The sequence below is a fragment of the Aspergillus aculeatus genome, assembly GCF_001890905.1.
Source record: "Aspergillus aculeatus ATCC 16872 unplaced genomic scaffold ASPACscaffold_2, whole genome shotgun sequence".
Classification (NCBI taxonomy): domain Eukaryota; kingdom Fungi; phylum Ascomycota; class Eurotiomycetes; order Eurotiales; family Aspergillaceae; genus Aspergillus; species Aspergillus aculeatus.
The window spans coordinates 2,802,231-2,824,783 of record NW_017962977.1 but is presented as its reverse complement, the minus strand read 5'-3'; the positions used below and the strand labels follow the sequence as shown (position 1 = coordinate 2,824,783).

At 51.1% G+C, this 22,553-nt stretch overlaps 3 protein-coding genes across 3 annotated transcripts; 1 reads left to right on the top strand and 2 right to left on the bottom strand.

Moving 5' to 3' along the window:
• Positions 1-508: 508 nt before the first annotated feature.
• On the top strand, positions 509-3,588 carry ASPACDRAFT_1878849 (GPI ethanolamine phosphate transferase 3; the record flags this gene model as incomplete). Its single annotated transcript, XM_020198145.1, has 2 exons — positions 509-567; positions 658-3,588. The coding sequence occupies 2 exons, from the start codon at positions 509-511 to the stop codon at positions 3,434-3,436; spliced, it is 2,838 nt and encodes a 945-aa protein (XP_020060551.1). The 3' UTR covers positions 3,437-3,588.
• Positions 3,589-3,734: 146 nt separating this feature from the next.
• ASPACDRAFT_39828 (uncharacterized protein) lies at positions 3,735-4,145 on the bottom strand (the record flags this gene model as incomplete). Its single annotated transcript, XM_020200660.1, has 2 exons — positions 3,735-3,773; positions 3,915-4,145. 2 exons carry the CDS (start codon positions 4,143-4,145, stop codon positions 3,735-3,737), a joined length of 270 nt encoding a protein of 89 aa, XP_020060550.1.
• Positions 4,146-11,184: 7,039 nt separating this feature from the next.
• On the bottom strand, positions 11,185-12,268 carry ASPACDRAFT_22251 (putative C2H2 finger domain protein; the record flags this gene model as incomplete). The annotated part of the gene is made up of 5 exons (XM_020199101.1): positions 11,185-11,382; positions 11,428-11,749; positions 11,800-11,879; positions 11,933-12,124; positions 12,215-12,268. 5 exons carry the CDS (start codon positions 12,266-12,268, stop codon positions 11,185-11,187), a joined length of 846 nt encoding a protein of 281 aa, XP_020060549.1.
• Between the last annotated feature and the right edge of the window lie 10,285 nt (positions 12,269-22,553).

Below are 22,553 nucleotides of genomic sequence, written 5' to 3'. Positions count from 1 at the left end.
TGATGATCCCTGCCCTACCGATTAGGAAGGTAGATTGAAAGAGCAGAAACTCAGGCTAGCTTCATGTTACCTTCATGTTACCATCGATAGAAACTCTGTGCTGTGGATCCTCTACTCCACCGTGGTGAACGTTTTAGCTATCAAAAACACAATCTCCACCGACAAGTCGATAAGACAGTTCTCGTCAAAAGTTACCTCAATTGGTTAAGATTTTCCAGGATGACCTGGGATACGAAGCTGTGATTTTGGTAGCGAGCCAGCAGGCTAGAGATGGATCCATCTAGAGATCTAGACTGGTATATGACAGGTACGTCCACTGATACTTGGCCGTCATATACTTCCGGTGTTTCTTACCAGTACCATGCATGTCGTACGAGGTTCAGCCTTGTCTGACGGTAAGTGATTGATGGACTGACTGACTGACTGGCTGACTTGACTTGATACAGACTTCCCCTGGACATGCTAACACCTGCACCATACCATGCAGTCACAGCGTCTTTGATGGAGGATGGCGACAGCAACCATCTTTCACCGCAGACATTTCTCGCTGTTCTTCCTTTGGGTCTGGTAAGTTCTGGGAGGGGCACCGGGACTCCCTGACCAACTTCATCTCCGATGCTGAAAAGCTGCTAACCCGTCGTGGCTGGACCTTTCCAGTTTCGTGCGTCTGGCAGGCCTCTACTTCTTCACCAAAGGTTTTCTGCTGACTCGCCAGATCCTGGAGGCCAGAAGCACCTGCGATGAGCCTCCGAGAGCTCTCTGGCCTCCCGCCCATGGAGATGTTGGTGGTTGTTGGCTCCGGCCAACCTTCAAGAAAGCTGTCATTCTGATCATTGACGCGCTGCGCTACGACTTCACCATCCCCTACTCTCCTTCCATCCAAGCAGCCGAAGAAAAGCCATACCATAGTGCCCTCACCGTCCTGCACACCCTCGCAAGCGAGAGACCGCGCAACGCCCTCCTCATCCCCTTTCTTGCTGACCCCCCGACCACCACCCTCCAACGCCTCAAAGCTCTGACCACAGGCACTCTCCCGACCTTCATTGAAGCCGGCTCCAACTTCGCTGGTTCTGCCCTCACTGAAGACAACCTTCTCGACCAGCTCCTCTCGTTTCCCTCATCTTCCTCTTCCTCATCCAGTACCGCGCAAACCAAGTCACACTCCGATCACAATCCTAAGCAACGGCGCCTCGTCCACCTCGGCGACGACACCTGGCTCAAACTCTACCCGGACCATTTCCTCCCACACCTCTCTCACCCTTTCCCCTCCTTCGTCGTCGAAGACCTCCACACCGTCGACACCGGCGTCACCACCCACCTCATTCCCCTCCTGCGCAATGACACCCTCCGCTGCGAATGGGACGTGATCATCGGCCACTTTCTGGGGGTCGACCACGTCGGCCACCGATTCGGGGCCGCGCATCCGCTCATGCGGGATAAACTTCAGCAGATGGATGCGGTGGTGCGCGAGGTGGTGACGGCTCTAGACCATGCTGACGAGGAGACACTTCTAGTCGTCATGGGGGATCACGGGATGGATGAAAATGGGAATCATGGCGGGGAGACACTGGAGGAGGTTCTAGCTGCTGTGTGGTTATATTCACCTCGGACGTTTGTGGGGAGAAGGGTCAGTGGTGGTGGTGATGAACATCATTACAATGGTGAGGAGGGAGCAGCGGTGCCCCAGGTGGATATCGTTTCGACGCTGGCGCTGCTGCTTGGAGTGCCGATTCCGTTCAATAACCTTGGGAGGCCTATTGAAGAGGTGTTTGCTTTCGGCTCGGGAGGATGCGATAAACAGGAAGAGGAGATAGACTGGGAACGGTTGGTGAGGGCGAATGCGCTAGCTGCTGCACAGATGGAGCGGTTTCATGCCGAGTATACGAGGCTTTATGGGAGTCATAAGGGCGGTGTTGAGGTCCGCCTTGGAGATGTTGTTCAGGGCGATATAGATTTCGGGGATGAGGACTCCTTGCAGCGGGCTTATAGGGGGCTGAGGGTATATCAGGCGGAGATGTTAAAGGGCTACCGACGGGTTTGGGCGCAGTTCAACGTCGTGAATATGCTCGAGGGGGTGGCGATTCTGCTGCTGTGTGTTGTTGCAATGGTCTGCGCTCTCGTTGATGGGTCTTGCTTCGATGGGCCGGGAATCAAGTCGAAGGCGACAATGGCTGGGAGCGTGGTGGGTGTTTTGGCTGCAGCGGCTCACTTCGTCTATGCAGACCCTGCATATCACGTCTTCGAGAGTCTCATCTTAGGCGCTACCATAGCCAGTCTGACCGGTTTGATCGCAGGGGCTGACTGCAATGCTGTGCGCCGGGGCTGGCAGCCCGGATTCAGCATTGGGAAGTTGCAGGCCACGTTGTTTCCGCTGGCTCTCGCGGCTGGCTTTGCGTCGAACTCGTACACCATCTGGGAAGATGAGATCCTGCTGTTCTTTCTCTCCAGCTTTGGCATCTGCACATTGGCCTCGGCCACCCACCCAACCTCTTCCGTTGCGTTTCTGCTACTAACCCGCCTCGCCTCCTATAGCCGCCTGTGTCGAGAAGAACAACTACCCTCGTGCCGGACCACCTTCTACCAACTCGAGAACTATATCCCCTGGCGTATTCTCGCCCCATTCCTGACCGTCCTCGTTATACTTTCTGCATCCAAGGACTTGAGAAACAGATTCAAGCACACTTGGAACACTCTCTACATTACTGCACTCTTTCTCCACATTCCGTTCTGGACACTTCAGACAGCCAGCGAGCAGGGCTGGCTGCCCAACATCATCACAGACTACACCTCCAAGACTATATGCATAGTAATCGCTCGAATCGTGCTGCTCGTCAGCTCATGTGGGCTCGGATCCGTCTTGCTGTCCGCTCATCACCATGACAAATCATACATTCTCACCGCAGCCATCTTGCTAGTATGTATCCTGGTGAGTCCCCCCACCAGCGGTGTTCTGCTTGCATGCCTCTACTCCCAACTCCTCCTGCTCCCACGCACTACAAGCCACCGAGTCGTCGGACCCACCATCGCCGCTCTCCTGGGCTCATTCTACTTCTTCACGACCGGCCACAACGCCACCTTTGCCTCCATTCAGTGGAAAGCCGCGTACACTGGCTTTCGGGACGTGGTGTATCCGTGGTCCCCACTGCTGGTCGGGATGAATACGTTCGCGGGGCCGATTCTGGCGGCGTGCGCTGTTCCGTTCTTCTTCACCCCTTTTGGCGCGTCTCCTTCGCGAGAGAGCACGGCAGCCCGCGCCCAGATGATCCTCGCACATGGTACTGTTTACACCCTCTGGGCCGCCGCCACGGCCATCTGGGCGTGTCTTCTCCGACGGCATCTGATGTTGTTCGCCATCTTTTGCCCGCGGTTCCTACTGGCGGGCGTAGTGATGGTAATTGTGGATGTGATTGGGTTAGTGAACTCGTTTGTAATGTAGATTGCCAGTAGTCAGCTTAAGAAAGGGCTCAACTAGAGAGGTGATTGCGCAATTTCTCTTGTGGTAGGTTAGATATATATAATGAATGACAGTAGTTGGATATTCCAGGATCCTTCAGTTGACGTCAACAATAATAGAAGCTCTGTCCCCCATGACTTCCACACCAGCCACAACCTCCCCTGCGGTGTTCCAGTGAGACGTTCTCCTCCGAACCTCCGCCTCGACCCTCACCCCCAATCTTCTCCCTCCCTCCCAGCAAGCGGCACCGCAATCACTGGCAGTAATGCACCCAACAAGCCTAGTCATAAAACCCCCGCAGCCACCACAAGGGGTGGTACTCGTGGGAGAAATCATCAGCAAATCTTCCACCCTTATAACACCTTTCCCCCGTCCCCGTCCCCGTCCCCGTCCCTCTTCCCCTCCCCCCACACCCCAAACCCAACCCTCAAACAACCCCGGGTGAAAGAAGAGAACATACATGATAACACCGCTGCCCCCCATGATTCCGATGACAATTGTTCATGCACTGGTCATACCCGCGCCGACACCACTGGGTGTTGGCCTCGTCCGCGGGTGCCGGGGCGGACACGTCGTCCACCACCGCCGCTGCATCAGCGGTATCAGCTTCGGCGTCGGCGTCGGCGTCGGCGGTTGGCGCCGCGAGCGCCAGCGAGGTCAGCAGGAGGGTGAGGGGGATGATGAACCGCATTCTGATCTTTTCTCGGGTCTCGGGTCTTCCTTGAAAAGATACAGCTAAGGGACTTGGGGGTTGTTCCTGTTGTTTGGTTTCTGGGGCTCGATGGAGAGGTAGGTGAGAGGGAGTGGTGCTGGTGCTGGTGCTGGTGGTATTTATGTTGTTGCTTTGTGTAGCTCTCGCTTTCGCTGTCTTGGATTTCGGTGGTTATTGTGGATGGGTAATGGACGGAGATGGTACGACACGTTCGTTGATGGCTCGTCCATTGCCATTTTCCACCGAGTCGCGCGTGTCTTCTGACCTGACCTTTGGTGGTGATGCGGTGCTGAGGGATGAGGGATACGTTCCGATGGTGATACAGTTCTCAGGTCATCTTTGGAATTCTGTCTTCTCTGTCTGCGGCGGAGAGGGAGAAGGGGAGAGAGAAGTGGCATGGGTACTGGGTGGATATGGTGTTTCTATGTCGGGGTTGGTGGAGTGGTAACGTTTGACTTTGTGGGGGCCGTTTGGGTGCGGTGGTTTTGTGCGATGGTGATGGGATTTATGAAACTTTGGAGATGGGCTCCGGTGGATATTAGCTGGATAGGTACGGGACAATATGTTGATGGGCTGGTAGGGTTAGTGGGTGGTTGATATTGAATGCTTGTGAGGAGGACAAGGGCTAAGGGTAAGCTTACTTCCTTTGCGTGGTGCTTGGGGCTGTAGTCCTGTGGATTTGTTGTTGTTGTTTTCGATATCGATGATAGATATGATTGATCTGAAGAAGGTCTAGGAGATACTTAGACCCCGCGATCCAGAGACAGGGCAATTCAGGGAGAGGAAAGTTACAGTATCTATATCTACATCTAAGTTCATCTCTTGGTATCAACATCGTCCTTATGGGTATGGGAAGAGTCCACACCTACAGTCCAGCGACAACCAACACCACCACCATCAACCCACTACAAAGACTCGGAAGATATCCACCACAACCCCCGCCATCCCATCAATGATCTCGAGATCAAACTTCAAACGCCCGAACCATGAGGCTCGTGGAACAATCCTGCAGAAAACTCCCCTCACCACCACCGTCTCTTAAGGCCCAGGGCCCAGGGCCCAGGGGTTCTTTTCTGCGTGATTCGACAACTTCTACCCCAGGGTCTGCGTAACCCCAGAATCATCCGTCCGCCCCCTTTGTGCAACAGTAAGCGGGAGTGAGATGCCGGAAGGGGAGCCACCATCACCATCCTCTAGTGAGGAAGTCAGGAGACCGTAGGTAGTTCTTGAACCTTCACGCAAAGTCAATGTCAATGTCAAGGGTCGTCTTGAGTGTAGTATAGTGTTCACTTACCACTCGGTTCGAATTGAGTTCCTCCTAGCTGGGTGATATTCTTTGTGCATTCGGATCTCGTGGGGTATAGTATACTACTTACTGTACTTCAGGAGAAAGTAGCGCATGTCCCCTCAAGCCATCACTAACCTCTGTAAACTCAGTCCCTTGGGGCATTCCAATTGGGAAAATGGTGACCCTTGTTCTCCGCGGAGAAAGACGAACTTTGAGTTAAGATGGCTGCGCAATAGAGTGAATTCAGTGGCGGGATGTGAAAGTAAGAATACGCAAACGCCAAAGTCCAGGTCTAGAGTCACAAAAAGGGTCAAGTTCAAATCGAGCTGAAAATGATGGATCAGAAGAGGCGCGCGGGGGCGGGCGTTGTGGGCGTTGTGGGCGTCATCCCTGGGGCTTTTGGCCTTTTGCCTTTTTGGGAGGAAGTATGTACAGTACTGTACTTTAGGGCAGTCGCTGTTGGAATTGTTGTTGATGGCTGCTCTGTTGGTGGTGAGGGTGGATGGTCGATTTAGGGGTGCGCCGGAAGCAACAGATTCGAGTATTTGATTGTATTGTGAATCCGCAGTAGGATCTGAAACTCTTTCCCTGTCTTTTAGTTCACACTGTATTGTTTCTACACGCAGCAGTGATTACTGAGTATTTGGCAACAGGGTTGCGACTGAACACGGGGAAACGGTACATTGGGAGATGCTTTAGAGGTACTCGATACATGCTGAGCACAAGAAAGAGGCAGAGACAGACAGATTCAATCGTCACACAACAGCTGTTCGCAGAGCAATTCACCCAGTCGTGCTGCTGCTGCTGCTGCCGATAGACAAGGGGGCAGGCAACAACGGGAATGGTATGATGCATGGTACTTTTCTCTTCCTCGCCCATCGCCATAGCATCGACCATTATTACATCCTGTACGGAGTATGTACATATCAACACCTCAACCCAATTTCCCATCATGATGGTCTTCAGGCAGCTAGCAGCAGCAGCAGCACCATCTTCTCCGATCGCCTCGATGGGATTAGGCAAACATGATCATAACCATACTGCGACAGGAGGATACTGTGTGATCGGAGGTCTCCAATCTGATTTGCTTATTTTGGGGCTGGGATGGTTAAGGCGGGGAAACCGAAGGAGGAGTATAGTATACAGTACAAGCCCCTGTGAGATGGATGCATGCACGCACTGTGCAAGGATGGCGGCGGATATGAGTGAGACATTGACATGCGACATGTAACATCTCCATCTCCATCGCCATGTACAGATAGACGACGGGGGTAGTCCGCACCTGAACTATCAGAAGAGTTGGTAGATAGTAGTCACCCAGTAAATTAATTCCCATCTTGTCTCTGACCACAGCCCCGATTCTTTCCAAGCGAGGCGGGAAGTCAGAACAGGCGGGCTGTACCGGAGTCAACAACCACCTTCAACCCACAAACATCTGCAACGCGACCCCCTTCTTATCACTTCATCACATCTCCTTTGCCTTTGCCTTTGCCTTGTCCTTCCCCTTCTCCCCGGCAAACTCCAATGATATAGCTCTGCCGTGCCGGAGCAATACACGAACTGCGGAAGACTATGGAGGCCTAGGGCGATTACCTTTGGCTCGTATATCTCGATCGGGAAGGCTTGGGCCGAGGCTACACCACTCCTACTCTCGTTGCCTGATTATCACAACACAGCTCCATGGCGGCCTGCGGACACCAGGAGGGTAGAAAAGGATGATGGGACAGCAAACACGGGATGAAAATAGATACGTGAGACGGAGGAGAAGGAAGCTTGATATTGGCGAGGGTCCATGGTAATCGATAGCGACGGAACGCCTTCTATTGACAACACTCTGCGGCAAACAACACTTGAAAAGTCTGGGCCTGTGTGATAGTGAATCAGCTGGCACCGCAATCAATATGTGGTACGGGTATTGGTAGGTAGGTATCGTTTGTACTTAGCAGACGTCGTCTGCTCGACAAACTCCATTGTGAATATGGAAGACTGTTCGTAACTAGGTACTGTAGTTCGAAATTGGAATCTGAACTGGAGGGAGATGAGAGATGAGAAGTCCAAAACGGCTAGCTTGGCACTTCGACTGACATATGCGTCATGTTATTCGGGATCACATGGCGACACTGACAGACTGACAAGTGACAACCGATCTGACAGCCTCGAGAATTTAGTGGAATCCTTAGGCCTCAGAACAGGGCATAAGGCATCAACAGCTTCACTTACAGAGTGAGCTAGTTCGAACAGCTCCCGATTCCCAACCATGACGAAGAGATTAGCTGTCTCACGAAGTGGAGAAGGAGGGAAAAACCACCACCATCATCATCGCATCTGCGCCGCATCGCATCGCTCATCGCCCGATGCGATACCCATCGGCTATTCCATCCGTCCACTGTTTCAATTTCCCCGCATCCGTCCATCCATCCTTCCCCCCCCTCCCTTCCACAGACGCAACCAAAAATTCCCAGACCAATTCGTAACAACAGGTTAGAACACGAGTGGCAGTCGGCTGCAAATACCAAGAACTTTCCACGTAACTCCCCGAGGCATTGGTCAAGTTTACCGGACCATCTTATTTACAACTAACTTGGAAGTCAAGCTAGCCTTCTAGGCCCAGTCACCCAGACTAACTCCCTCCCTCCCCTCTTTCTCTCGCTCTATCGATTTTCATCAACACGATCCTGGAGTCTAGATGTGTCCCGACACGATCCAAGTTCTTTGCCCCAGGAAAAATACGAACCGTGGAGGACTCCAGAGAATAAAGAGGGTAGGTAGGCCTAGAACCTACACCTATGCAATGGGGTTGACTTGGGTCTATCTGTCACTTTTGTGTTGTTGATACAGGGTTCTAGTTCCCTTCCAGGTTCCAACCGTAGCCAAGGAGAGACCCAAGAGGGGGCCCGGAGGGGGGGGGGGTGGAGAGAGTGACCAGTACAGTACAGCTGCTGTAGCTCAAGTTACGTTACTTATCCCGCAATAAAGCAAGAGTGCAGTGCAGTGCAATAGGGCACACCGCATCACGCTAATGGATGATGGAATTGGCAATTGTTCAATTTGAGGTAGGTGAGGTGCTACAGTTGAGTTGTGGCGGCGGCGGCTGCCCCGGGATGCAAGAGGTGCTGCAAGCCTGCGACTAATTCACTTATCGCATGCCTAGATAGCAGCACCAGCAGTAAAAGAAGGAGGAGGAGGAGGAGGTTAGTTTCATTTAAACATCGGAGAGACGAAGCTAGCCAGTGACGATGGTGGGATTGGCTCAATTAACTAACTGACTTGCATCCTCTGGCCAACTAGCTAGAGTATCCGTACAGTCCAGCGACTAAGAACAATCCCTGCCATTAGCATAGGCATCGCATCATCGTCATCATTCACTTCACCCGTAAACTCTGGAGAACGATGTACTGTGTACTCAGTGTAATTACCTTATGCCATACGCTGCGACAATCCCTCTCTCTACACCCATACTATGTACGATCTCTGATCTTCATTCTTCGGCCCAGAAGACCACATTCAATCAGAACCCACGAATGAAGTGAAGTGAAGTGGAAGTGACCCTAGTCTCGGACCGGCCCTCCTCTCTCCCAAAAACCCCAACCACAACCAAACCACGGGCACCACGGGCACCCTCTCCCCCCTCCCCTCTCGGCCCCCAGACCAACTGTACAAGAAAGGGGTAAAGATCAACCCCCCAAATTGAATCCTGTTTTCTGGTGCGTCGACTCCCACGCGGAAACTACATCCCACTGGTTCAGAAGCATTCTTGCTCCCTGAAATGAAAATCAGGATTTCTCCGCCTACTTGGCTCGAGGTGCTAGACGCCAGACTAGGGTTGGTTTTGGACTAGACTACTAGGTACTCACTCTCCTTTTCGGTCGACAAATCCGTGCACGAATCCGTCCCCGAGGATGATCCTGAAGGACTGGGCCTATGATCTATCGTCCGGACTTAGTTTCCATGGCTGTTCTGATAGGCTCGGGTTTACCCCTACCACTACCACTCGACTGAGATAGATTGATAGACGCCGCGGAAAAGCACGATAGCTAGATAGGGGTAGATAGGTTGTTAATACAGTAGTCTACGGTACAGTAGGTGGTAGCTTCCCCTTGTCAAGAATATCCCTGGTCACTACTGTACAGCACCACCTTGTTTTATGATCCATCTTGGATGGATATCACTTTCGTCTTTCACATGCGATTGATTTTGTTGGGCTTTGCCGCCTTAGTGAGGGTCCTGGAACGTTATTTGATGTCGATGATGGGGGTGGATCAATAGGTTAATCAATGGGTTGGATTTAGTGGATAGGTAGTAGATAGGTGTAGATCGTGAGCCAGATACATAAACGATAGAAACAATAGACAAATCGGAGGCGGGGGTGAGATGTCATGACGGGACGGGGAATGGTGAGAGAGAGCATATTGCATAGTATCTCGGTATAAGGTCCGATCGGGAGAGGCGCTCGCCACGGGTGGGTGTGTTCCCACGATGGGCTTGTGGCGCTGGCTGGCGTTATTGTCCTTCGGTTATTGAAACATGACATCTCTACCAGAATTCCCCGAGGAAGGGGGGGGGGGGGGGGAACATCTGACAACTGACGGGACGGGACCCCAGGCTTAGTGCTGGGCTTCTATACATCGTGGGAAGTTGAACGGTAAGTGGTGTGGTGCGGTGTGGTGTGGTCAAGTCCCAACTAACCAACTGAGTCTGTCGCGGTTGTTGAGGTATATGCGACTACCAAATAAACAAAAAGAAAAAAAGAAAAAAGAAAAAAAAGAAAAAGGGCGGGCGGCATTTTCTTTCTCTCTCTCTCTCCCGAATCGCCGATTTCCCGCATAGCCGTCCTATCTATTTCGCTAGCTACTACTACGGAGGCCCTCCGGACACCATCTGGTGGAGCCCCGAAGCCCGCCAGCCGTTTCAGCATCCCGTCGATCCTTGGCTGACGTGGGTTGCACAGTAGTGACAGTACAGCTGCAGACAGCTACAGACTAACGGCACCGCCGCAGAAAAAGGCTGTGACCACTCAACCAGGGGTATCACCACATCGTGCAGCCTTCGTTGCCTTCTCGGCGCTACACGGCGATTCATACCGTGAACTCATATTACCCCTACCAATTCAAGCTACCGACATCGACCGATCGTCCGAAAGACCTACCTTACCACTGGGCGTCCGTCGTGCGCCGCCTCGTCACCACACTCTAGCTCCAAGGGACAGGCCATGTGGGGAGTTAAGCAATTCTTCCAAAATATGTACATGCAGCCACATTTCCAAATCGGTGGCAATCCTCCTCCTCCTCTCCCACTCCTCTTTCGGCGGCAATTGCTCGCCATCGGGCATCAGGGCAGAAACCAGGCCATGCCGGAAAACAAATGATAACACTCTCAGAGTTCGCAGCAAGGTATCAAGAAAAGAACAAAAGTACGACAGAAGGCCTCCTCAAAGCCCGTGTGACGGCAAACTCCCTCCCATTAAGATCAAACTTGATTTGCAACGATAGGCTAAACTGTAAAATGCTAAGTTACGAGACCAAAGAAAGAGACCAAAAATAGGAACTCGTGACAACAGTCGTGGACGTCTTTGTATGAAGGGTGGAGTGAGCCTGATATCTCGAAAAGCTCGGCAGTCGGTCCTCAACACTATCGATTTTGCCGATTGCAAAGTGATGCACCGGGCTAACCGAAGAAACGAGCATTCACATCATCCAGTGAGCGGCTAGGATTTATTTGAACGACATCCTCTCAGCCAACACCGAGGAACCCCCAGTCAGTTCCCTCAGGCTGGCTCAGAAACCGAGTGTGCTTGTATTCATCATGGTGTGACGCCTGGAAAGTTGCCGTCACAGGGGTAGACTCAACGACTGGGGCCTGAGTGTAGGGCTGCTGGTACTCTGGTTGGATGTATCCATGTCGTGGGTAATCGTAACGCTGCTGTTGCTGCTGGTGCTGCTGGTGCTGCTGTTGCGCGTGTGGGTGCTGCGGGACGTAGTGCATGTATGGCTGCTGTACATGAGGAATGTCAGCCGACAACGTGACCGGCACGCTGGTGGCAACCACCGGGGACTGCTCATGGATAGGCACGGACGTGATCTGTACGTTCTGGTGCGGGTAATAATTGTGGTGCGGCGGCAGCGTGGTCGTGAAGCCGAAGTGCGCCTGTGGAAGAATGTACGGCTCATGCGGCAGAGAGATGGCGACCGGCGGATGATACTCCTGGTCAGAAGCAGGGTCCTCGGATGACGTGCGGCTCGCGGCCGCACCATGTGTTTTCTCATGGTGTTTAGTCAATGTAGTCTTGCGGCAGAAGCTGTCGAAGGTCAGAGGCTAGCTTTCGCGGCATTTATGGTTCGTACGTACCTCCTTTCACAGGTAGGCTCTTGGCAGATATAGGGACGCTTCCCGGTGTGGATCCTTCGATGACGGGCCAGACTCGATGACTAGAATGGTCAGCTTCGATGTCCGGCAAAAGGGAATGATCAGCACCACGCACATCCGAGAAAGCTTTGCCGCATCCTTCATGGTCGCACGAATGGGGCTTTTCGCCAGTATGCGTCCGAACATGTACTGTCAGGGCACTTCGCTGGATGAAACTCTTCTTGCAGTCTTCATGATTGCAGTGGTAAGGTCGCTCGTTGGTGTGGATGCGGTAGTGCCTGCAGAGATCGGATTTGCGGTTGAAGGACTAGGCATGATCGTCAGTATAGTTCGTACACTCGGTTGGCTCAGGTCATGGTTGAATGTGCATGAGCCACAGGCAGAACTAAATAGATACCTTATTGCAGCCTGGCCAAGTGCAATTAAAGTCGCGTCCACTGCCGGGTGCCATGGTCGCTGCAGGACGAATCTTCGCCGCGGCGTGAAGTGTCACGGGAGGTGTGGGCCGCGATAAGTTATGTGACCGCGGCGAGTGATCGACGGGATGACAGGTAGAAGTGAGAAGGAGGTATTAGAGCAGGGTATGGCTAAACATAAACAGCAAGAAACAAGACGGGGTTGGAGACTTTGTGGGTTAGAGAGTTGGGGAGCTTGGAGGGAAGAGCCAAAGATAAAGCAAGTGAGAGAAGAAAAGCGAGGAAGGAGGTTGAGGAGGCGAATATAGCAGGAATGTCGCAGCGAATTAAGTATGAAAGTCTGCAGCGCCGCTAACAATCATTGGCGGCGAAAGGCAAACCAGTCATTTGACAGCCAAGTCGCAGGCTGGATGATGAATCAAATGGGTAAGCGCAGCGAGCAGTCCAGGCCAGCAACCTTTGAGGCTGGACTATAATAAGCAGGAGGAAGAGGAAAAGGAAGAGGAGGTAAAGTAATAGTCCCAGTTGTAGTGGTGGTGGTGGTGGTGGCCGAGTCCAGAGTAGCCGATAATAATAACAATAATAATAGTACGAGCCGTGTCCCTTTCGTATTGGAAACAACGGATCTAATGATAATTATTATCGATGACAACAGCAACCACAGAAGCGATCTCCTTGACAGAGCCCTTCCAAAAAGGCTCTTGGATTTGGACGATGTTGCAACGCGATGGTAGTACAAGGGCAGCTGCTGCAATTCTTAAGTTCTGTTCTCGCCAGGTACAAGCGGACCGGCCCAGGGTGGAGGAGGGAGCGGAGTGGGGATAAGTTGAAAGAGGAGCCCTGGTTGACTGGAGAGAGGCAAAGCCAGACGATAAAAAGGTAGAAGAGAGATCTGAGGTTGGGAGTCAAGAGCAAGAAATACTCTACGTAGAAAGGAGCAGCTCCACGAAGGAAAGGAAAGGAAAGGAGCTGACAGTCTGTCAGTTCCCTACAAGTACAAGCAGAACAACAACATTAGAGAGAGCTTGGCCTAGTAGTAAGTAGTAAGTTAGCATTTAGTTAGTTTAGTTGATTTAGTTAGTAGGAGTAAATTAGTAGTCTGTTTAATATTTTATTTTTCTCCATCTAATTTATTTAGTCTTATTATTATTTCATCTCAGTCGATTTTATTTTTCATCTGTTTCTCTCTCTCCTCCCCCCCCCCTCCCCGTCTGCATTTAATTTAGCTCAGAATTATTATTATCTTTTTTTTCCTTGGGGAAAGAAAAAAGAAAGAAAAAAAAAAAAACTACTCGCGAATTCTCATGTTTCGCCTCCCCATCTCTTCGTTTTCGCCGCGTATTTTAACGCCGCATACCTCACTCACGGTACCTGGAAAGTACCTAGTCACTAGGCCTGTTGATTACATATCCATCGGTTCCCACCAGGGAACCCCAATAAGAACCCCAATGAAAGTAACTTAGAATAGCTAGTAGCTCCGCTGGATCGACTGTTTCTCATACTTCCACCCAAGACTCCAATGAAGAAGATCGGGAGATAGCTTCGAGGGAGGTAGAGAGGGAATCTGCAGAAGAGCGACAGCCAGAGAATAATAATAACAATAAAACAAAATATTAACCCGATAAGTGATCCCAGCCAGCGAGGCAACGACGACCTGATTAGTCTGATAAAACCCATACCTTATGATCGAAGTACAGAGTACTTCGTACAGACATGCAGATACTGTACCTACGGAGTACATTCCCACACATATACACACCGAACAACGCAGGTAAGCCGTCGGGTGGGCTGTCTCCTTATGCCCACCAAGCAGTGGGCACTTTAATTTAGGAAATCCCCCTAAAATGACAGGCCGAGGAGGCGTCCACTGGGGCCCGCTGTCGCGATGCCTGGGGTAAATCACTTGCCTAAGCTGAGGTCGCTGGGAGACCCAACCTTTGAGACTAGGGCCAAAGGCAGCCTGAGTGAGTGGTGAGGTCCGTATCTACCGTAGATTAGTATTATTATTATCACTTACAAAAGCGGTTTTGCGACGAGTGTAGCAGCAACGAACACATGTCCTAGATCATTTGTGGGATAGCGACCAAGACGACGTAAGAATTGAAAGAGTGCCTACGTAGTTGCTATTTTTCTTTCTGCAAACAGAACGGTCTTTCTCCAGTCAGGACTAGGTTGATTTTGGGAATTGGGTGGAAAGAGAAGACCAGGACTCCAGGAGGGACTCAGGGAGAGACCGAGTGTGAGAGAGAGAGAGAGAGAGAGAGAGAGAGAGAGAGGGGAACACCAAAATCCCCACCGGATCCGCCGGTGCCTTAGAATGCTGAGAGGCTAGTATATAGACTCGACCAATAAACACGCCTAAGGCCGCAGGCTGGCCTTGGAACAAACCCACTAGTCTGCAGATGGTTTAGCAGCCTGCATTCGAAGATGCAATCTGGACTTCAGCACTAGTATCAGATACTGTATACCGACACTAGTAATTGGAGTTGTCGACCGCATCTAGTACGTAAGATTACTTATCGATATGTAATGCTTTCCATACTTTACTTCCTTACGATACATCCATACTTGCTTCGCCTGGTAGGTGATATTTGCTGGATATGAACAATCTCCAAATCGCAGACTTCCAACAACCCAGACAAACGTGCTCTGGTAGTCTTGGTAGATCCCTGCACAGATCAATGGCAGAGGTGAAAAACAATGTCATCCATTTTCAATAGAACTAAGGGGATCATCGTATAACTGCAGACAATAAATGGGAGCCGGAGAAGTATCACAGCATACTCACTCCAATACAGCCAGCAGTAAGTCGGGGTACAGACCGCCCCGTACCACATTGGTATGCTTAGGGGTGGACCAACAACAAGCTAGGCCAAGGTGGCTCTGGAAGTGTACTGTACAGTACCAAGACACACCACGTTACTTTCCCCTCGCTGACATCAAAAACCCGTAGTCCTCTGGTCCTCGTTCAATCCTGGCGGTAACTTAATAATGATACTACGCACTCCGTACATAGTAAGTTACCAAGTATGTAATTTATCTAAACTGGTGCCAGACCATCCACACCCAAACCAAGGTTCATCAACTGCCAATCTCTCTCCCCGCGATCGAGCTGGAAACAGATTCCATGACTGGCACCTCCGGCAACCTACCTGTCTGGTTCTCGAGCGGAACTGACCGCCAGCAGTGCGTACCGAACAGGAAGCGATACGGGGAACAGCCGAAAGAGGGAAACTGCTGCCACAAGACTTAATGACAGACCAGGCAACACCAGCCGGGAAATTATCAGCAAGGGATAAGTTAATGTTAGCCGGCGATGCAACAATCCTCGTTCCCCCTCTCTGCCTCTGGCCAAGTATGGGGAATATTTGAAGCTAGTCCAGAGCAGCCCTCTCCCTCGAGGGGTTGGTAAGGTATCATCAATCATCCATCGATTTCATCGGATGAGAGAACCGGGAGGTGGGCCATGGTTCTTCCTACGATGCCGCCCTGGTCCCTCGGTCCGGATTACTAGTAACCCCAATAACTGCTACTTGGCCCGAATAGGCAGTAGTTGTCATCGGTACTGGGATGATTCACAGTCCACCAAGAATGAACAGATGATATCTTTGGCGATAACTATTGGTTCTATCGTAAATCTTAGGATAGGGGGGAGAATCGCAAACGAGAACGCCACGGCTTACCACCGCGGCTCTAATGATGTCCTAATTCGAGGCCGTCCAGGTGAAACGCCAACGATCATCTAACTCCGATCAGTATCATCGCATCGCATCGCATCATAGGGGGGACTTATCGTCGGCTAAGGGAGAATCCGAAGGTGCTATTTCCCCACGTGGCGGGCTTCCAAACCCATCTGGCCCCCCCCCCCCCCCTCGCCGGCGACGCGAGCTCCTGTGAGGACCTTGTACGGGATACTGGAGCTTTCTGAACGCTCTATGAGTCAGTCAAAAGAATAGCTAGCCTGACAAGCTGACAGCCTGAGTTGTCCCTCCCCCACCCCTCCTAAAACAAGGGAGCAAGGACCACCTAGCAGCGGGTCGGTACAAGCTCTCATGCTCTCTCCATGCCCTAGTCGACCACCCCCTTCCCCCGTCCCCCTTCCTTTCCCCGGTTCCACCGTGGCTATTCATCTCGGTCTGATAAGCGGAAATAAGCTATACCTACACCCGAGGCGATTCAAGAGCTATCCGTCGTCGTCTGTTGACGATATTGCCATTTGCAGCGGAGTGACCAGCAAAGAGGCGTAAATTGTGGCTTGCAGGCGCGCAGCTCTCTATTTGTGGAGCTTGCGTGTTCTTCTCTTTCTCTCTCACACACATCCTCTAATTTATCTTGTCATCATCAAGCAAACCTTTTCCGATGAGCGTGGACGGAATCCACATGGTCCAGAACTGACATTTTATCCCCACCCACGATTAAATGAACGGATTGACCAGTATAATGAGTTATGACTTGTGAGGCTTTTGGGGCGAGTGGTGGTGGGGGGGTGTGGTTTCTAGGTAAGGTAGTTCAGCTCCGACACTCTAAGTTAGTGGATCCTTCGTTCATCCTCCTCCACCCCTCCACCCATCCCTCGCCCCAATAATGACAGCGGGTTATATCAAGGGATGATGGGCCGACGATGAAACAAAGACCGACCATCACCGCCGCGCTCCTTGCTATGTATTCCTGAAGTAAGAGTCTAGTAGCGAACCGCCCACTTTCCCTCGCTGACTTAAGGTTTGGCCATTCATGGGTGTGGGGGCCGGGGGGGGGGGGAAGAGAGAAGATGGAGCCAAGGGGGAAACCCCATCTGGTCACCTCGAAAGCTGGTATGTGCAGCCAACCTAAACTGATAAAGGAATCCACTTCGACAATCCAGATCACTCCCTGAGCCGAGAATGGGTCAGTTCTGTCAGTATACACAGAATCTACCGCACTACATCGACAATCACAATCACAGATTCAAATCTGCAACGCACTGAACCCGATCGTCATCCGCTGGATAGATAAAGTTTTTCGTCTACTTCGTTGGGTTCAGCAAATAACTGCCTGCAGTCGTCAAATCCCACCCCCCTTATTGATTTTGCCTACTCCGTACCTACTGGTAATCGTCGTAGTAGTGCTGTCTCTTCCCTTGCGGGGAGAGAGGTTGCATGATCGGACAAACTGTCAAATGTCGCCGACGGAGAGTTTTCTTCTTGTCTTTCCCCCCCGCCCTTGGTCCACTAGTACTACTAGTAGGTGATTGCCGACTGTGTTGAAGTATATATCGACTATCCAATTGGAAGGGTTTCTGGGTTCTACATTCGACAGCGGGTAAAAAGGCTATGCTGGTTATTGCCAAAATTGTTCTCACTCCGTAGTAACTTACAGGCACATATACTTCGACATCCCTGGGGGTTACTGATAATAATATCACCAAAGCTAGGATGCCGACTAAACGATGGAGTAGTGACTGACTCAACGGGCACACTTGCGGTCGTGAGCGGGAATAGATTAAGTATCCCTCGTATTCATCCCCGGCGGGCATGGCATGAGGTAATCGGTTGGATACTATTGAACGAAATGAGCTCCCGACCTCGCTAGGTTACTACCTACTTAGATGAGAACCCATATCACCAAGTCCTATAAGGGCGATTAACCTCACAGCGACCTGGAACCGTCATCACTGTGACATGGAAACGAGGAAACCAGCAAGTGAGATCATCCGTGAAGGGTTGGCTGTGTCTACCTACCATCTACTAGGTAGCTAGCGGATAACTCCGGCGGATGACATGGACGGGCTCCAGGAGTAAGACATCCCGTCTCATCCATCCCATCCATCCCATCCTTCGCGAGCGGCGTCGAGTCATCACTACTGTCAAGGTAAGTTAGTACCCTACTTGTGGTGGCGCCTTGTTATCGGCTCTGCCGGGAGAGGATACTAGTCGAGTCACGCCAGAGCTTGGCTTCGTCTGTCGTCCATCGATTGGACCAATTGACGCGCCACGAACGAGACCTAAGAGGCTGGCTTACCTAGTAGTAGTTATAGGGCCCACAACAATTACCCTTACAGCTATAGTTCCATGTGTTATGGCCCCGGATTTTCCCTCTGAACTTGAGTAAACTCCGTGACTTGGATTTATAATCGTTTCCCCCCCAGCCAAGAAGGGATTGGGGGGGGAGGGGGTATATCAGCCAAATCTACGCGAGACTTGATGGTGAGAGTGAGCGTGAGCGTGAGCTTAATACAACTTAATTAAGCCCAAAACTTCCGTGGTGTTCTTCCCAATAAAAAAAATAATCTAGAGGACCCTGGTCGACGTAGGTGGTGCCCTCATCTGGTACTACACTCCGTAGACGCAGTTGAAATCTATTTAAAATGGGAGGTACAGTATGGAGTACATAGTAACTTTTCTCTGGACAACGAGATCTACAAGTTACTGTGTCTAGTACGTAGCGGGTACAAAATGGATAGGATACATTTCAGCCTCTACCCTAACCTCAATGTTAGCTTAGCTTTTTAAAGTTCGAACGATGTGCGGCGGTAACAGTACTACTACTCTTCGTAAAAAAAGTGATCCGCATATCGCAAGCCCACATACTCCGTACAGAAGAAGAAGAAGAGATACGAGTACTCAAGGAAGACTCCACCTGCCCTTCCCCGTCCCCTCCCTCCCCCCCACCGCCCATCTCCTTCCTGACATAGGGTTATCCAGTCCCGAGTGCCACAGTTACAGTGCATGCAGTGTGGCAGCTCTGTCTCCCCTCCTCTCCTCCCTTCTCTCTCCACCAAACCTTACTGAGAGTATCCGTCAACAATGAAAAACGCGGAACTCCATATACGCTAGCTGCAGGCCACGGTGACGCCGGGCCTGCCGATCTTCTGGTGGGAAGTGAAAGCTCACACGGGACGAACGTGAATTATCTCAAACATGCCCGGTACGTTTTACTAATAGCTGCAGCAGATAACTAGACCGTCCGAAGCTAACTTGATGAGGCTGACTACCTCTGGTTTTAAGTTGTTTGGTTTGCTGGGATATACCAGATGAAGGGAAAGAGGGTGGGGAGTGGGGGCAGTAGGTAGGTAGTAATTACCATAGACACCATTCTTGGCGATTTTCCTTTTTCGCCTAACCTTATTTCACCTATATCCATCTTTTCCGAGATAAGGAGGGGAGCAACGATAGCAGTGGAACAAATATTGAAATTCTATGCTCTGGAATGGTGCAAAGCAGTCAGTATTGATCAGACTAGGTAGACGAGGGGAGCCTAGAATGACACAAGAGCGGTACGGGAAGCAAGCAGAATTAAAAATACGAGGAGATTATGGGAAGGGAAGCTTTTCCTCCCCTTTGGGATATGACAGGTTGATGGATCGAATTCTGCTTGGTCGCGCCTTATTCCTGTCGTCTGTCAGAAAGGGCGGCGGTTTCATACTCATCTCACCCGGATGGCACGATAAAGAGGGGGAAGGCGTAGCGTAGCTGTAGCTGGCTACTGTCTATGTGGACTGCAGGGATTGCAGAACAGTAGTAGCATGGTTCGGTCGATAGGCGAGAACGAGACGGATGACAACAAGGGAGTAGGTTTTGACTACAGCGACTCCGGACAGACTCACTAGTCAATAGCTACGAGGTACACAAAACTCCTGACGTGTTATGTCCAAGGAGGAAGAAACACTGACGTCGTTCAGCTGACAGCTTAAGGTATACTTAGCAGTGAACTAGTTAGTCACTATCAATTAGTGGTTAACCTAGTAGCTAGTCACTGCTAGCAGGTCGTAAGCGCTTCCGGCATGAAAACCCCAGGTACCAGGTCGCTGGTTCCCAGTCTACCCTGTGTTTGTGCTGTTCTCCCGTCGCAGGCGAGATTCATCATGTGTGTGTGTGTGTGTGTGTGTTTTCTTACCTACCATCTGCGTGCTGTTACCGCCCTCTTATCTCTTTCGGGAGTTGTCCGTCCGCTTCGGAAATTGCAGGTTAATCCCGCGAGGCGAAGATAGGTAGGATACCGTTACCTTCCCATCCCTGCCGCCCCTTCAGATGCATGAGTTAGCCGAAGTCAACATGGAGATGGGGGGGGAGGAGGAGAAGGAGGAGTCAGTTGGTGTCGAATTGCCCACTAGGATTCGTGATTGTTACTAGTCCCAGTCAGGGAATTGGGAGGTTCAAAATGGAGAGAGGGTTGCGACGGAGGGGCTTGCGAGCAGTGATGCAGGACCGAATAACGGCGGTGGGCGGCGGGAGAGCGGGTAAATGACACTAACCCCACTCCAGTAATTTTCATGGTTGTGCAAACTAGTTCGTACTAGTAGGCGAGTCGTTGCTGAGATATGATCCTGGATCCCAGCCTCGTCGTCGTATGGTTGAGAAGTTATTGGAAGCGGGTGAGACCGTGACTGAGAGGAGATTTGGATTACAAAAATAGACTAGCGACTAGTGGTTACTGGTTAGACAGGCCAGGGGACATCCATCCCACTGCATCCCCCCCCCTCCTCTCCGGAGATAACTTATTTGCTTACCAGGGCCTCAACCTCAAACAGCATCGCTTATTGGCTGGCTCTTCAGCCGGAGTTTAAATTGATAGAGAGGAGTGTGGATTTATGCACAACTTCACTGGTATTACTCAACCATCGATAACTGAGACTGATATTCCTAGCTATATAGTACTATGCACATACTATTTAAGGATTGGTCTACCTAAGCTTGGTAGACTCACTGGCTGAGATACCTTTTTTCATGCTCTCTCCAGTTCAAATAGAAACCTGCCTTGAAACTTTCTCAATTGTCATCAGCACATGCCAGTATTCATTGGTTAGATGGGCTTTCAATGCGTGACGGGTCAATCAATACCCCGCATTTCCCAGAAGGCTTCCTTTTTTTTTACTCTGGTGCGCGATGGGCGAAAGACAATTGAGAGTATTGTTGTCGGAGAGGAACAAAAAAAGCGAGAAAGACCACCACCCGTGTGACAAGAAAAGTAAAAAAGGGGAGATGAGGAGAAGGGTGGCCAGTCATGGATGAAAACAGTGAAGGTGCAATCAATCTGTGAAAAAGGTGAGGAGAGTGGCTTCTGGCCTGAGGCTAGGCGAAAAGATGCTGACCGGTTTCTCTGCTTTGCATTGCTGCCCATCAGCCCCAATTCAAGCCAAGGCGTCGAAATGGTATGCGTCTCATGATGTTGTTAGCCTTCTGGATCCCAGCCTACATATCCGTATCTTCCGCATACTCTTTTCCCAGCGGGAGACTAACCCATATAAACTCCACCCAGCATGGTGTCCCCACTACGCATACTTTCTATCTACTGCCTGAATAGTAGCTATTCCACCTCACATGTCATTTTTTGTCTATTGGACAGGTGCGTATGACTCGCAGCAGTCTCCAGCAAAGGTGGTTCTGTCCGCTCCTCGGAACCAAATTCCAGCCCATAGTATAGCGAGGTTATCTCGCTCGCCTGCCTCGGGTCGAATATCGATGCCTTAATCGTCGGATACTAATGCAATTCCCAAAACAGATCTCGGTCTCCTGCACTCAAATGGGGACATGTATGCATGTACGAGTAACTACCTATGTAGTGGAAGAAGATGCATGAGTTATCCCCGCTTTTGTCCCCATTCATCGGCGACTTATTGACCCGAGGGACAAGACTGCAAGACCTCAAGACCTTAGGACTCAAGACTATTAATTTGCATCTGGTGTCAACTTGCATGGGATCCGAAGCCGCGTTAGACTAAGCAGCCGCGGTCGCCTTGCGGATGATGCTACGGAGTAGACATGCAGTACATGTGTTTGGCGCGCATCGGACGAGTGATGACCCCTAATGGCTAGTGCCCAGGAAATAAATCTCCGATTTGCATGTTGAATGAAACGCCCTGTCAATTGCGAGCTACTCGAGTACAGTAAGTGCACTAGACCGGTGTGGCCACGCACTGTCGAGCTTCAATCTTGGACCAAACGGCTTCTCTCGGCCCGGCGGGCTCAGGGAAGAAGGGAGGTCAGAGGAGCAAACTGGAACTTCCACGGTATTGGCGATCTCAAATGGCGACCGCAATCGAGCCAATGAGAAACAACTGTGATCTCGATCAACCAACCAATGCATATAACATGGAATAATTGGCAAGTGTCTAGGAGTAGCTACCTAGTAGTAGCCAGCCTTATGGCGGCCAAGAGCGTGTTTTGGAGATGTGATTGGCCTCTGATTGACCATCTAGAACCTTTTTTTTGTTCTCTTTTGGCGGTTCCCACCACCAGCGCCACGGCGAATCACCAAGGGACTAAAGGGGAAGGGAGGCTCACTGATGATCTAGCATCGTCGTGGAACTCGATGGGGAAGGGGGGGGGGGTAGTTCGGAGTCGA